The 17019-nt window shown below is 45.0% G+C and overlaps 1 protein-coding gene across 1 annotated transcript in view; it reads left to right on the forward strand.

Moving 5' to 3' along the window:
* Positions 1 to 1852: 1852 nt before the first annotated feature.
* SLC6A5 (solute carrier family 6 member 5) overlaps positions 1853 to 17019 on the forward strand; it is a 61219-nt gene continuing 46052 nt past the window's right edge. The window contains exons 1-4 of the mRNA XM_060278844.1: positions 1853 to 2281; positions 7039 to 7180; positions 11165 to 11296; positions 12796 to 12969. Of these exons, the coding sequence (XP_060134827.1) occupies positions 1868 to 2281; positions 7039 to 7180; positions 11165 to 11296; positions 12796 to 12969 (862 nt within the window). The 5' untranslated portion in view covers positions 1853 to 1867. The remainder of the gene's footprint in view (positions 2282 to 7038; positions 7181 to 11164; positions 11297 to 12795; positions 12970 to 17019) is intronic.

Raw genomic sequence — 17019 nt, forward strand, 5'->3', positions numbered from 1 at the left:
GCCTGAGTGACAGCGAGCCGGCGCGAAGGCTTCTTGTTGTCCCTTTAAAATCCGAATCCAAGGGTAATGATTTATCAAGCTCGTATTATCAAGAAAATGTCATACGAAGGGCACCTTGCTATGCACTGACGCAAACCCAGTCTTTCCCACGGAGGTATAGAAAGCTTTGGTCTTGCCGGAGCAAAACCCAGTCTACCCGTTTTGCCTGTGCTGCTGTTTTTACCTCTGCGGGTTCTATCTGATGCTACTTTAGACATGGTAAGTGATGGGGCTCTGGGTTTCCCTCTCTCTTTTCTGTTTCTTTTGGGAATGTTTAGGCTGGGGGGAAATTGTATTTTTTTCTTAAAATGTAAAGTGGCTGCAAATTAAGTTTGGGGATGTGGTTCAGCCTGCAGCCCTGAATACACTTCCTTGAAAGTGAGCCCTACTGTACAAAGTGGAAGATGCTTCTGAGTGAAACATACATAAGGAGCGCACTGTTAGACTTGGGAAAGTGTCGACTGCAGTGGGGAGGGGACGAGTGGAGGGTTGGCACTGTCCAGGGTCCTGAACGTCCACATTCCTGGGTAGAGAGCATTCCGCATTCCTCTACTAAAGCGGCACTGGGATGGAAAAGTGGGAAGGACATGCAAAAATGTGGGTGTATTTCAGTGCAAGAGTAAAATTTGCTTTATTTAGTGAAGTTCTGAAGCTGCAGTTATTAATTATGCGGGTTTTGAGGATTCTCGACCCTGAAATCCAAATGCGGACAAAACACTGCCTAAGTGTTTGCTTTTCAACGTCGTAAAGGGTTATTCTCTTAAGGGCAGCAAAATGGGACTTTCTGAAGTTGTGTGATTTTAGTTAGCACCGTTCTTTATTATAACACACACCTTCAAAAGGATTAAGAGATGTAAAAATATATGTAAAAAGTTAAAACACAGGCTGGAAGAATGTGGCCAATATTTAATACTGCTACAGTACAGACGTCTTAAATCTTAGCAATGCAAAACTATACATGCCGACTCAGCCATTTTGTGTTAACTGAGACTTACTCCCAAGTATAGTATAGTATAGTATAGTATAGTATAGTATAGTATAGTATAGTATAGTATAGTATAGTATAGTATAGTATAGTATAGTATTGCGGCCTAAAAAATAAACCTCTGGATTTGCCTGTGCTGAATGAGAAATAAATCCCATATCCTTCTGAGTAACATGCTGAGGATTGGAATTTCAGAAAATACAGTTTAGCATTCGTTGTAATAGATAATGTGCCTTTAACGCTTCTTGCAGACCTTTTCTTTTTTCCACCATTAGACTAAATTATTGAGAAAAATCATTACTGGGGGAATATAGGAACCAATATTATTGAGTTTCGCTATGTCTCGCTAGCTGCATCGAAGGCAGAATGCCGACCCCCCCCCCCATCCAAAGCTAGTGTGCATTGCTGAATGACAGAAAGGAAATGGGGCGTAAAATTAAAGAATCTTTCTACAATGGTGCATGGAGAACAGAGCATCCGACAGTCGTGATGAGAAAATCAAGGAGGTTTGCAAGCAGAGAGCTGGAAGCGATATTGCATCTATCTAATACTGGAATCTGAGGGCGCCGATGCGATTCTAGCTTACTGTATGAAGATTAGCAAGGGGGGTGCTGCCTAAACCGAATCTGCTGCGACGCCTTCGCGATTATCTTTAGCAGTGCAACCACAATACAAATAGTTTATGTCAGGAATGCGCCCCTTGTCCTGCGGCAGGTCCGCTTTTGCTTCACTCTTTTCAATGTGCCTATGCTCTTTCAGGATTACGCCAGTCAAAAGGAGATGAGCAAACAGCTGGTGAACAGCCCCGGGTCAGCCGCCTCTGGGCCACTGGAAAGCGCCGGGATGATAAGAAACAGCCCCGAGACGGAGCTGCCGCAGAACCTGCCTTCCCAAGTCCCGTCCCAGCTGGCCAAAGTCGCCACCGCTCTCGCCAGTGACAACAAAACTTTGCCACCCGACGAAGTCAAGGCAAATGATTCCGAGAGGACCAAAGTTGGCATCTGCAAACTCGCCCCCGTGCAAGACTCTACAGACCCTTTCCCTCTCAAGAACGCCCCCAGCGCAGGGAACACCCTCCAGGCCCACATTGCCCCTTGCAAAATCCCCCCGTTGCAAAGCACAGACGGGGAAGCTAATCAAAGTATTGGTAAGAGTACACTGGAGCAAAACAATGCCAAGGGCGGTTGGGTGAACATGAGCCAGAGCACCGTGGTCTTGGGCACAGATGGGATCACGTCTGTTCTCCCTGGGCGTGCGGTCACTGAGGTAAGTCGTTTTCCACTGTTACTGTCTTGTCTTTCTCTCTCCTCTCTCTCTCCCCCCCCCACGCCTTTTCGGATCTAACACAAGTGAATTGAACATATGCGGATGTCCACCAATGCCACTTCACACGCAAAATGAATCCCTAATAGAAACTTCGGGTACATAAAAACTAAATCAGATTTAGGCTTGGCAGTGAGCGATCTTGAAAGAAGTCCTCCACCTCCTCCATGCAGTAGAAAGGAGGAAAGCGAGGGTCTGGAAATGATGACAATGATGAACTAGTTATTCTTCTCTCTTAAGCACACAGACTCGAAATAACTCTTCTCTCTCGTTCCTGGGGCTCAGGCACCAATCAGGAAAAGGGAAATGGATCTCCTCCAGCGGATCATAAAATGTGGCCATTATTGGACACTGGAGCGCAAAAAGAGAAATCGATCTATAAGGTGAAATAGAAATTAGCTAAAATGTTTCCCGGCTGCTTACCTGGGAGTAAGTCTATTGAACAGGCTGGACGTACTTCCGAGTAAACATCCTGAGACTGACTCTGCTAACTACGGTACCCTGTTCAACGCACACATATTTCCTTCCACTCAACTGCGCAAAAAGTATTCGCCTGAGCCTGGGAGGGAAACTGACACGTAAAAGCAAACAAATATGAGTATTTATTAATTTCTTAGCCGACCCATTTTTAAGGTTTTGGTGGGCAATGACTATTGTAATACACATTGGAGTATGTTTATTTCCACCCACTTCTGTGATTATGTATCTCTAGCTAGCTTGGCAGAGAGAAACCATAACAAAAAAGGATTAAGTCCCATTGGCCTCTTGTCGTTTGCTGCGGCAGGACCTGCCACCTCCAATCGAAAAATACTCATTACCTTGCACCGCTTTGTCTGAGCGCTATTCATAGCTGATTAACCTAATTAACCCGATCTCTTTCTCTTTCTCTGGCACGTGCGCGAGAAGAGTCCCCCTCCCCTTTAGAGGAGGGACTCCAGTTTGCCAAAGTTCACTCTTCCTTCCCAGCTCTGAGCGTTCCCAGCGCCGCCGTCCAAAAGGGACCCTTGGGGAGCGCTCTTGCCTGTCGAGCAAACGGGAAAGGCAATCAAAGCGAACAACAAAAAAACCACCCAAGCAAAGAGCCAACCGTAGCAGGCCCTCTGCTCGAAGCCCCACCGGGCCCGGGCTCTGTGATCAATCACTCCATCTCAGACAGTTCAATCGTCACTTGGGGTCAGTGAGCAAGTCCCGGGCACTGCGGTGTGATGTAGAAATGGGGCCGGGCTGGTGAAAGCGCGCACCTGGTACCCTGACAAGACAGTGGCCTCTGCTAAGAAACAGAGGCGTCCGCGGCTAGAGGCAGCGCTGTATTTCTCCACTCTGAAGGTGTTGGTGCGGAGTAGAGAATGCTGCGTCCTCCCGTCCTCGTTCACACAATCTGGAGCAGCGCATCTAAAGTCTCGGTTAAGGTGTCCGTTGACTGCTTTTCTGGTCGTGAGGACAGCATCCTACTGCTCCCTCGTGAGCAGTATAAGTGCAAAGACATCCGATTATGTGGTTGGCTCCCTATGGGCTAAAGATGTGCAGTTAAGGCCATGTACATTATTGTGGTTTGCAAAACCGGATTCGACTGTCCATTATAACCAGCGAGGGTTACGGTTGAAGCTTCGCGTGAGAAGCTATCAAACGCAAATTTGTTCACTTTTCAGAATGCCGTTATCACATGCTCTCGAGTGAAGGACAGATATATCCGCCCACTTAGCACAATTAAGTTGCATCACTACGATTTAAAACGATCTAAGCGTCAGTGCTCAGAGGAACTACACTGGGTTACGTTTCAGAAATTCCTCTGAGTTAGATCGAGATGGCTCATTTGTGGGTTCAGCTGCATGTGTTGGACCACATTGCCTAAATAGCGAGCAAGTTTGAAGGCCAGTATTTTCAGTCCCTGCGGTACATTTTTTTGTTTATTCTTGCGATTTGAATCCTGCTACCCACGAGAAACTGGGTATTTTAATCCGTTACGGATAATCTACTGTTTGGCACAGTGTCCTCTTTGCCCTCCCTACAATGTAAACTGGTGTCCAACTAAAGAAAAAAGGAACTGAGTTCGTCCACTTTTAAAATTAAATTTATCTCCCGCTTTTCCTCCAAGGACCTCAAGTTGGCGTATTTGCTTCTCCCCCTCTCCATTTTATCCTCACACAGCAACCCTGTAAGGTAAGTTTGGAGCGATAGTGTCCGGCCAAAGGTCGGGGATTCCAAGCCTAGTCTCCCAGATCGAAGCCGGACTCTCTAACCCCGTGGTTCCCAACATAGGGCACACGCCCCACAGGGGGGCAATTTGATTTTTAAGGGGGGCAATTCTAGAATGTTTAGACCAAGTTAATGGCTTCCTCCACCTGAATAGGAGTTCACTTTTTGAATAATAAGAATTATATGGGGGAGGGTAAATCAAGATTTTAGAGATACTTAGGTGGGGCATGGCCAAAAAAAGGTTGGGAACCACTGCTCTAAGCACTACACCACACCACCGGCTAGTTAACCTCAATCCAAGGACGCATTCGCCCTCAGTCGCGGCGGAGTTTACATTTCCGGGCCGCAACTTTTATTACTTATCTGATCTATTTTATTTCGACAATCGGCGCACCGCTTGATCACACTTTATCCGCCAAGCCGCGCGCGGGTGTTGTGTTCGTGGGAGGGAGCAGGATCGGGTAGTTGGGAAGAGAACCTTCATCCTTTCTCCCCGCAGTCCCAATGAACCGCTGGGCTCAAGGGCGTCACTTTGAATAAAATATTGGCGAGGGGGGAGGTAAGCCCGCCCCCACATAATCGATCATATGACACGGTGCGCGCACAGTATTTGAATGGCAAATGCCCATCAACTTAGGGAAGCAGCCCCACCCCTAATATTTAACGGGGGCGAAGATCCCTCGCCTCTGCCCTTAGGAGTTGTCTATTCGCCCAGAAAGGGAAACTTTCAGCCCTTCAGTGACAGAGGGTCTATGCTTTGCGGACAGGGGACACCCAAGGCGCTGGGGCGGCCTAGGCCTGGAATAAGACAATGGCGGCCACTCAGCCCTGGCGGGTCGAACCAAAGGCCAGCGCGCACGTCCAGCGTCATGACGCGGTTGCTGCTGTATCCCAGCGAAGCTGAGGAAGCCTGAATCTCCTCCTCCTAAGGACAGACTTTTCTTAGGACTTCGGGACCCTCCCCAACGGCGCGCGTGCGTGCGTCTGGCGAGTTTAGACTGAACTTCCATCACCTCGCACGCTCCCGATCGGGTTCACCAAGCCCCGAGTTGGGTGGCGTCGCCAGTGCCTTCAAGTGATCCTCAGGACATTCCCCCCTAATGCTTTGCCTCCTCCCCTCGGCCGAGCCCCTCCACGGAAGCCTCGCCCCTGTGTGTGACTGAAGCTGTGTGGCCTCAGCCCAGCTCCAACCCGGTGCTTCTCCCTGGCGGTGTTCTTCGCAAGAGGCCTCTTCCCCCCCTGTCTTTAGCTCTTCAGTAAGTGCAAGCGCCTCTCTCTCACACAGCCCCATCCCGCCTCACTCTCTAAGCAGTGACTGGAGGGAGAATGGACCGTGTGGTAACTGGGGGTTGAGGGATGGTAAACGACCAGGGGGACAGTTCACGCGCCCGGGGCAAATGTTCCCAAAAGCGCTGTGCGCAGCAGACAGCCGGCGCGAGTCATTACGGCGCCAGCTCACATCTCCCAATCGCTTACTGCTTAACTCAGCCACATGAAGCCTTGAAGTGGGTCCCTCGGCGCACCTCGGTCTCGCCTTAGGCATTGTCAGGTTTTCTGCTTTTGTTTTAAACTTCTCCCCATTCCCGCCCCGATTTAAAGGGTGATGATGCGCGCCAGGCCCAGGACACGTTTGCTCCAAATGCCGTTGGAGTTTGCTTTCCACATTCACACGTGGGGGGTGCAGGCAGGGAAGCTGGCCAGGGATCTTCTTATGACCTCAAACCCGGAGGAGGACGTGATCAGAAGTCACTGTTAAACTCTCGTCGATTTCAACAGGAGAGATTTAAACACATGCATAACTCTGCCAATGGGACTTAAAAACGCCTGGGGCTTTCTCTTGTTTTGTGACAGAGCCAAATGCAGATCAGCGAGTCCTAAGATTCCCAGCGAAGTACCTGTGCGAGTGAATCACCTCTAAATTGCCTAGACTAGAGGACATTTTTCAGTTCATTCTTTTCCCACCCCACGATTGAATGCTGTAGCTCTCAAAGGTCCCCTAAAGACCACTGGGAGCCAGTGTGGTGTAGTGGTTAAGAGCGGTAGACTCGTAATCTGGGGGACCGGGTTCGCGTCTCCGCTCCTCCACATGCAGCTGCTGGGTGACCTTGGGCTAGTCACACTTCTCTGAAGTCTCTCAGCCCCACCCACCTCACAGGGTGTCTGTTGGGGGGGAGGGGAAAGGAGATTGTTAGCCGCTTTGAGACTCCTTCGGGTAGTGATAAAGCGGGATATCAAATCCAAACTACTCTTCTTCTTCTTGCTCCAATAGACGTAACGCTGCAATTTGTGTTTATGGTATGGACTGATGAATAATAATAATAATAATAATAATCTATAATTATTGATACAGTATAATTATAAAACCAATTACTACTGCAACTTACTGCGGTACAGCTTGCCTAGGGATGGCAGCTCAGACATTCCGCATCTGAACTCGTTGTGTGCAATCGCGTCGATGTAATTTTGTTTTTGTTTCTGTCTCCCTCCAGCCGGAGGAGGAGGAGGATGAAGGGGACGAAAATAAAGCCCGGGGAAACTGGTCTAGCAAGCTGGACTTCATCCTCTCCATGGTGGGTTATGCAGTAGGGCTGGGCAATGTCTGGAGGTTCCCGTACCTGGCCTTTAAGAATGGGGGAGGTATGGATTTTCCTCTCTTTTTACACCCTGCAGCTCAGAAAGGGGTAACGCTGGGGCCTTTGATCCACCAGACGGGTTAAACGGAGTGCTGAGCTTGAACGTAAACTGCTTCCTCAGTCAGCTTAAATTCGAGCTTCCCCACTCCCTCTGGTTTCTGGATCGGGCTTTCAGCCAGCGCCTTAGAAGCAAAGGGGTGGGTGCTCCTGATGGCGAGGGGCGGGGCAAGGGGCGGGGTCAGAAGCTGTCCATCGTCGGAAACCCGCAAGCCCTGTTCTAGAAAACCATGGCAGCCAGAGAAATCGATGGCCCTGGGTTTAAAAGCGTGATTATCTCTTGATCTTGGTGTTCATAGGAAAGGTTACTTCACCTTATGTTGGAAGTACCTATTAAGCATCCCATATCACGCCCCTATCCTATAATCTGCGTTGCGTGAAGAATGAACAAAATAGATTTCAAGGCATGCTTGCGGGTGAAGTAAATTCTAACCCGCATTAGTGATCCTGAGTAAAGTCTTTATTCCACCGGATGCAGACGACAAGTGTGCGATTCTGTGTTATCAGTAAAAGGCAAATCATTTGGTTTCAGGTCTGCAGTGAAGCTCCACCACCGCCATTGCAGAAACTGACCTTGGCGAAACCTAATAGAATGTACAGTATACATAAACAAAACATAAAAGGACTGAATGAGTTCTGGATGGATCTCTTCTGAAACGATGACATCTGTTTCCAAATATGCATGTTTAGGATCGGCTGCGATCTTCCAGCTGTGCACCCAGCTGAGCTCAGCGAGACTTGCTTCTGAGTAAACAAGCGCTGGAGATCTCCCAACCTTTTATTCTTCCAAATGTTTCGGGGTGACTACCTCGAAGTAAAGGAAGCGAGGCAATCATTTCAAAGAGGAATTTAAGCTAGAGCAGATTTTCGCAGCAAATCCTTCGGAAAGAGTTTGCATGCGGATGATCATGGTTGCCATTCGACGCAGTCATTAAGAAACCAGCCTTCTTGAACAAATGGGACTCCTTGGGGCCCAAACTGCACGCTAGAGGTGCAAGGTCTCCCAGCGCTCCCTTTAAACTGAAATGCAGCAAGGGGAGACTGCCAATTTGAGCGGAGGGGACAGGGAAGTGTCTGCTGCCTTAGCCCTTTCCGACTATTTGTCCGTTCCAAATTGCCCCCCCCCAAGCAGCTTTTCTTCCTTCTTTTGGGAACTTCAAAATAAACAGGCAATGGATTAGGGGCTAGAGTCTGGAAAGTGAAGAGACAGTAAAGCTTTCTATCGACCTCTCTGAAAAAAATAAAATTAGATATAGTTGATATAGCAATCAAGCCCTGAAAAACTGCGTGAGAATTTTAAACAAACCTGTCCACTAAACCTTCTTGCTTAATGAAACCCCTCCCCCACCTAATTTGGAAATATTTTTCCCACCAGTTTTAACTACAGTAAGGGGGGGGGGGGACAATATCCTAACTGGGAAACAAAAATAAAAAAAATATTTTTATTTATTAGAATTGACAATGCCTAAAACAAAATGACCCCCCTCCCCCGTTCAGAAATGAAAGAGATGTAACATACCTCTCACGATCACAAACGAATATACAGTAGTAGAATGTGCATTTGAAACAATCCGGCTTTCTCAGAGTACATTATTGCCATTAATCTCGACGTTGCTTTATTACTACAGTATAGGACAGGCATCCCCAAACTCGGCCCTCCAGATGTTTTGGGACTACAATTCCCATCATCCTTGACCACTGCTCCTGTTAACTAGGGATCATGGGAGTTGTAGTCCCAAAACATCTGGAGGGATGTAGTCCCAAAACATCTGGAGGGAGTTTGGGGATGCCTGGTATAGGAGTTTCCAACCCGTATATCACATATAGAGAAAACAAGACAAGCCTTACAGATATTAGAATTTCATGCGCGAAAAAGTGCATAGCGTATATTTTCCCCGCTCTGATTAATTGGACTAAGCCTAAATGGCAATTTCTCACCTTCTGCTGACGCTGCGAGTTAACATATATTTTTCTCGTTTGTATGTCTTGGTGTATATAGCCCCTAGCTTACCCATCATCATTCATGTAGTCAGTACACCCAACACCACAAAAGTCACCTTTCTTAGGAACATAGGAAGCTGCCACATACTGAGTCCAAACCACTGGCCCATTTCAGTATTGTCTACACTGACTGGCAAGCAGCAACCTAGGATTTCAGGCGGGGTTTCCTCTCAGCCCCACGAAGCAAATGCTCCAACCGCTGAGCTTTTTCTGTTGTTTTGAGTGAAATCACAGGATTTTGCAGTTTTGGAGAAAACTTCAACTTCACATAAAACAAAAACATTTGGTTGTCTCAAAATCTATAAGAAGTGGTTGTTTATTATGATTCATTTTCAAACGGTGGTGGTGGTGGGGGACTCAACTCTGCTTTTTCTAAACCTCAGTGTTTCCAGGGTTTATTTTTTTTCATTACCCGATATATTTATTAAGTAATCACCATTATTCATACACGTGATTTACCCAATATGCCATTTAGCCAAACTGTTGCTGAATTCGGGTTAGGGCTGAAATCCTGAACACATTTGTTTTGGGATACGACTCTCAGTAAATTTACTCCCAATTCAGTGGGATCGAAAGAAACCACACAGACACACTTATTGTACCTAATCCGAAAGCAGTATACCCAGAAATATATTCTACCGAGTTCATTGAGGATCTCTTCCAAAATGGGCAACAGAACAGGCAGATTAAAGAGCTGCGTCTCAAATTTGCGCAGGCGCAGTCCCTGGTCCAGTGCAAATGATTTGTGTCTTTGGCATCATTGCAAAGCTCTCCTGATTTCGATTTCACAACAGAATTCTGAACAGCAGTCTCAGCGTGGGGAGTCCAGGTTTGCTGAGCTTCCCTCCTAATGTGAGGCTACCACACCACAGCAGCGGCTGCGGGCTATATTTTATACAAGTAACGAACACAGTTGCTTGGAAGACTTCATTGTCAAATGCGTAAATGCCATCCCAACGTGATTTATTTTAAAATTTGAAATTAGGAGCCGGCTGTTTCCGGCGCAATCCCCCCCTTTAAAAACAACGCTGACTTTCCTCCCCAGGACACACTCCAGGAAGCCCTGAGACGCAGTTGTAGGTGATGATGAGAGAAATTATGAGTAGTAATTGAATTAGCTGCACCACCTGCAGCAAGTCTGGCAGCCATTTCCACTCCGAACAGTCAGCCTTGTTTGACACGGTGCAGAAGCAAATCCATAAAATGCCCTAAGGAGAAGGCGGGTCAGGAGCGCTTGAACTGAACAAGGCAGGTTTTGTCGAGGTGGCTAGAAGGGGGAACAGACCTGCACAGACTGAGATCTGGCACGTATTTGCCAGGAAATTAAATCCCACTAAATCTAATGGGATTTAAAACCAGCTATATACACAAGATTGCCCCTTGAACTGGAAGTCTCGTGGATTTCAGTGCAACTGGCTTCCAAGTTAGACTGTAACCTCGCCGTCCTACCCTTGTTTACTCGGAAGGAAGCAACCTTGAGTTCAAAGGGAGATGACTGCAGTCTTAGTAACCCTTACAGAGTTCAGCGGGGCTGCTTCTGGGTAAATATTAGGAATGGGCGTCAATGTGCTTTCTTTACCTTCAAAATAAGGATTGTTAGGATCAGCCTATTTTTGTTTTAATATGCCCTGGTAATTATAACTCTGGGTTTTATGGGGCATGAAAATACCTTCTGCCAATCTGACCAACATGCAAAGCTTTCCCAAGAGAGAAAGAGCCCTGCTTTCTGCCGACAAAGCATCTCTGCGAAGGGTTTCTAAACAGGAAATACATTCCCTTCAAAAAGTTTGGTACTGCTCTGCAGGGGTTTGTGGGGGAAGGGTTGTAGAGTGCTTTTGCAATGCACAAAATAGAGCAGCTACAAAATGTCAGGGTTGTGCCATTTCCCACCCATGCTGTCCCTGAGATCTGTATTCTCTTCTTCCATTAGGTGCATTTCTTATTCCCTATTTGACAATGTTGGCTCTGGCTGGGATCCCCATCTTCTTCCTGGAGGTTTCTCTGGGGCAGTTTGCTAGTCAGGGACCCGTGTCTGTTTGGAAAGCCATCCCTGCCTTACAAGGTGAGCTGAGCAGAAACAATGCCTTGTCCTGTGGCATTTTGTGTGCATGGTGTGTGTGTGTGTGTCTTTTTAACTCGGAGATCATGGTTTTCCTTCAGTTCAAAGCAAGAGAGATGACATGGGTTCTCCTCTGTGTGGCACTGCTACAAGAACAGTGGGTGATGCGCTGCAGTCTGACTTTGACCTTGAGGTGACCTTGCAATGACTGATGTAGTAGTAATGCAGCACTTTTCTGCTTTAGTGGATCCATGCTGCACTTCCCAGCAGGAGGAGAGCATTCCACAGCTGCATCACTTTTTATGGCGTCACGTACATCTCATAAGAAAATAGCACTTCCCTTCAGTGCTAAATATCTCGCACATCCCATTGCCGCATGGTACTTTTCCACTTTTCTTGTATAGGCAGCACTGGGGAGAGCTTTTCCAAGGTTCATGTTGGCTGGTGTGGTGACGACAAATGTACTGACATGAAATGAGAAGAAGCTTTGAAAGATAATTGGACAAATTGGTGGAGGACATTAGGCTATCGATGGTTACTTGCCTGATGGCTCTGCTCTGCTTCCATGGTCAGAAGCAGTATGTTTCCCCCCCCCCCCCGAATATCAGTTGCTGGAAAATGCAGGATGGAGTGCTCTGGTGTACAGGTCCTGCTTGGAGGTATGCATCTTAACATAGCTGTGAAGTTTTCCCTTTTCTCGTGAGGAAGCCCTTAAAAAAGGGAGAACTTGACAGCTATGCATCTTATGCATCTGATTGTCCCTTGTGAAAACAGGATGCTGAGCTAGATAGGCTCTTCTGACACCCTTAGGAAATTGCAACAAAACAGTGTATTTTAAAAGCATTAAAAATAGATTTTATTAGAGTAATCAAAGCATGATACAATCCAGCAACGCGAAGAACTAAGTGACGATTTATCATTATAATCCCATGATGCAGAATTAGGTATTACTTTGGAACATAGAAAGATTCAATCCAAGATCAATCAAGATAATGAAAATATTATTTTTGTGGAAGCGAGAGTGCTGATATTAATGTAGAAAGTGTTTATTTTTGACCCTTTAGTTTAAATGTAGATCCCATAGAGTAATAAATCACACATGGTCTTCAAGAATGGGGTGACAGCTCCACTGCCCTCTTATATGGCAGCCCCAGATGGATTTTGTGCCAAGACAAAAATATTCTGTTAACCACTACTTGGGAGAAAGCCAAGTTGAATTCAGTGGGACTTAAAAATAGATAGGATTGAGCTGCATGCCATGTTGAACTATTTTCAGTAAAAGAAAACGTCTGAAAAATAAGATGCTATTTAAACTAAAATGTGTTCATGTTGTATATGACTAGGCAGCCTCAATGTTATCCCATACAAATTATGGGATGTGGCAAGTTTAGGTCCATTAATTTCTTTCGCTCTGTGTATGAACTAGTTGGATACAAGCTTATGTATTTTTAGTAGCTTAAATTGTGATCCTCCCTGATCCTTGATCCTTTCTTTTTTTTCAGGCTGTGGCATTGCTATGCTGATTATCTCTGTCCTAATAGCCATATATTATAATATTATATTGTGCTACACACTTTTCTACCTTTTTGCATCCCTTACACAAGTGTTACCTTGGGCTTCATGTAACAATCCATGGAACACACCGGATTGTAGAGATAAAAACAAACTTTTATTAGGTAAGTTAGAGTATGCTTTTCCTTCAAATCTGTATATATGACCATTCTGCCTTGAAGTATAGAGCAATGAGTATTCTCAAGTATGTCTCTATTGTAAACGTTTGTAGTAAAAATGAATTCTGTGCAATTACATCAACTTTTCACACCTTTATTTAGACTTCCTTATCTGTTTATCGATTCTGCCAACATAGTGCCAAAGTAACTTCACAATATATTGTAAACCATAGAAGAAAGGAATCCAAAGGGCCAATTGAGTCCAACCCAAGGCAAAATCATATTTACACCAATTTTCCACAATTCAACTCACCCAGTCAGGACTACAGTGTTCCACAAACAGAGAATGTAGTGATATTACCCAGCACATGCCTGTCAACTTTACTGCTTTTTTGGAAAACTGATTTGGGAGTACAGTATTTCTGGGAAGCAGGATTATCCTTTTTATTTAAAAAATATTTTTTAAAATTGCAGATCTAATTTATTGGAAGCAGCAGCAGCAGCACTAAATACTGTAGATCTAACTAGTGGTGCATTCCAATGCTTACTCAAATTAGTCTCACTGTGTTCAGTGGGGATTACTCACAGGAAAGTATATCAAGAATTCCAGCCTCCTTGACCCAGAGCTGAAATTGAATCAGTAAGATTTATTGCATGCACTTCTATAGATCAGGCCATGTATGGTGTAGTGGTTAAGAGCAATAGACTCATAATCTGGGGAACCGGGTTCACATCTCCGCTCCTCCACATGCAGCTGCTGGCTGACCTTGGGCTAGTCACACTTCTCTGAAGTCTCTCAGCCCCACCCACCTCACAATTTGGATTGGAGGGGAAAGGAGATTGTTAGCCACTTTGAGACTCCTTCGGGTAGTGATAAAGCGGGATATCAAATCCAAACTCTTCTTCTTTATCAGAGATTGTTCTGGTAAACACTTCTTACTTTCAGTCTTCTCTTGGGGTGACATTAATACTTGCAAACAAGGCTAACTAGATTTCATGCAAAAACAGGATATACCACTGTGCACTGTGTGGGATTCACTCACAAACAGGAATAAAATGGATGCAGCATATATATGCATCTTTATCACTTAAAGTCAGGTACAGTATCAAACTACCAGTGATGTCACACTGTATTCTGCAGAGTGTATTGTGTTTTTGAGGGAAACAGTAAGTGGGAACTGGCTGAAATTTGTATGACATTTATGAAATTTGTGACCTGTAGGTCTACATGTGAGTTGCACAATGAAAAGTGGGGGGACACTTTGGTCCCCAACAATTTGGATTAAGGTTCAAGATTCCAAAGTGTTGCTTTGGTCACATAGTCTGACATAATTCCATATGACTTCCATATTTGCATATAGTTGTTTATGAAAACTTTACTATCCTGTCTTTCTTTCTTTGGGAAAGATATCCAAGATTGCTCAGAAGCCTCACTAAACCTCAATAAAAACATTACAACTTTCTTTCTTTCTTTAAGAGTCCAGGTTAGATCAGATGTTAGTTGGCACTTTAAAAAGGAGGGCTTTTCCTTTGGTGGCAGTGTCAACTTTCTGATAGTCCTGAATCAGTGCTAGCTGTTGACTACAACAGCTAAATCTTCATGTAATGAAAGAGAACACAATCCCCTACAAAAGAAAAGTTTGGTTATAGGGGGAGAGAACCTTAAAAAACAACAGGAAGAGTTGTGTACTGAAGATGGTGATGTGCAATTTCTAATGCAAAGAGATAAAATGGAAGAAAACTGTTTTCAAATGACTATTCAAAATAACATATATCGTGGAAAGTGACTTGCAGTGATGTCACAGGCAGCTCTAAACTCAGGGGAAGGAAACATGTGGTTCTGCAGGTGCTTCTGAACCACAACCTATGGCCCTCCAGATGTTATTGAACTATAGTTCCTATCAATCCCAACCAGCATGAAGATGAGGGATGATGGCCGAGACTCATAGAAACTATAGCCCAACATCTGGAGGGCCACAGATGCCCCTTTCCTATCTAACTCCTATGTAGTATGTGAAGCCAAGACACTTTCTCCACACCAAATGACACAACAGTCTCACTTGGAAGGGAAAGAATAGGGTTTTGTTACGTTATTTTATAACCAGCAGCTCTAGCTAGCAGTTTGAGTGCTGATAAGTAGCAGTTCCCACTCAATGAAGCTAAGGCAATGTCATTCAGTCAGTCCAGTCAAGGTTGCACAGTCCTTCCCAGAACAACTTCAGCCTCTGTCTTGTCAATGACTCTTGTTGTGGGAAGGTGCCCTTTGATGTAGGGCATCATTATGATCCCACATGGGTGTTAAGGGCTTTGCCCACAATTCACCTGAAGTTTCATTCTTATCAGGGAACTAATTTTTCAAGTATGCCGCTTTAAATGGCAAGAGATCTAGGAAGAAGGAGCGACAGGATAAGAACCTCATTAATACTGTTGTCATGGATATTGACTCCAGTGCCAGATAGACAAACACAGAATAAGATTTCAAAGATGAGGTAGGGAAGAGGTGATAATGTTTTCAGTGCACATTCCAGGAGCAAAGGATGCCAGAGTTTGGCAGTGCACACTGTACTGAGGGTACTTGCAAATTGGTGGGGATTTCAGTGCAACAGTGTTTTGAGGATTGCAGATTTTATATTCAATATGGATTTTTCTCACAATTAATATGACTACAGTATGAACACACTACTGTGCAGCTATTGACATAATAAGATGTAAGCTCTAACTGTCTTTTTATATAACTTTTAATGATGCAGCTATTCTGCATCTCCATCTAGTAGAAGGACCAGCTCTACCATTAAGCAGAGGGGGATAGCTGACTCTGGCAGCAGATGCTGTCTGGTAGTGGTGAGGTGTTGCAGAACAGACCTATGTGTATTACAGGTGCTGTTCTGTGCCCCAAAGCTAGCTTGCAGACCTCAGGAATGGTGGAGGACACTGTCCTATAATCAGGATTAAAGTAAGTTTCTACTGCCAGTCCACTTGGAAGCAGCTGGAGGGGATGCACAATGTTGTTTGCCTCAGGCAGAAAAATGTCTTGTCAGGTCAATGCTGTATGGTAGTTATCTGAAGCACAGGCACTCAACATCTTGTTGTTGTGTATAGTAGGGATAGAAACTCTGCAGCCCTCCAGATGTTGTGGGACCCATCATTCCTCACCACTGGCACCCTCATCAAAGGCAGCCATGCTGGCTGGAGTTGATGGGAGTTGAAAACCCAGTAACATCTGGAGGGACAACGGTTCCCCATCCCTGGGGCATGGCAGGACCCATCACTCCACTGGAATAAAACTTGTGAATCAGAACTGGAATGCTAAGATATACCATACTATACCCTAAAAACTTTTTTGCTAGTATGAAACCTCTGAGGTTGTGATCCTAAGACTATTTACTTGGAAGTAAATTCCAATTATATTGATGGCTTGTTTAAAACAGCAGGGTGGGGTGGCTAATCCCCAGTTTGTGATGCCTGATTTTCCCCTGCCATTCAAATGCTTCTGGGTTTCTGGTGTGAATAAGACCATCTTGTAGCTAGCCTATTTATCTAGATCCAAAGAACATAATCCCCCCTAAGTCACACATTTCAATATATCTATTATAAACACATAAAATGAATATTTTCTTGGGGGAAAGCGACATATCGAAAATAATGGTTGATATGCTCCACAAATACACAGACCTGTATATGCCTGAGCTTTTATTATATCTTCCATTAAAATATGCCGTGGGAGCCAATTTATTGAAGATGGACTCGTCAGTCCATTCAATTTTTATGTTGCCTTTCCTTTTATTGTATGTATATATCTTCTTCACATTTATTTCCCACCACAGGAATTATAATTAGAAATGGGGGGCCGTTGCATGGCTGTTTATGAAAGCTAGTTTCAAATGTATCCCTGCCACTAGTCACCCCTGATGCCCAGGGTGGCGTTTGTTTGGCCTCTTTCAACTATAATTTGTGGGTGTCAGCTATATAAAATAAATGCACAATGGGAATGAATGCACATGAGGCGGGCTTTTTACCACACTTTTAAAGTAAGTTTTTACTGTGTTACTTTCTGCA

This window comes from Zootoca vivipara, chromosome 1, assembly GCF_963506605.1.
Source record: "Zootoca vivipara chromosome 1, rZooViv1.1, whole genome shotgun sequence".
Classification (NCBI taxonomy): Eukaryota; Metazoa; Chordata; class Lepidosauria; order Squamata; family Lacertidae; genus Zootoca; species Zootoca vivipara.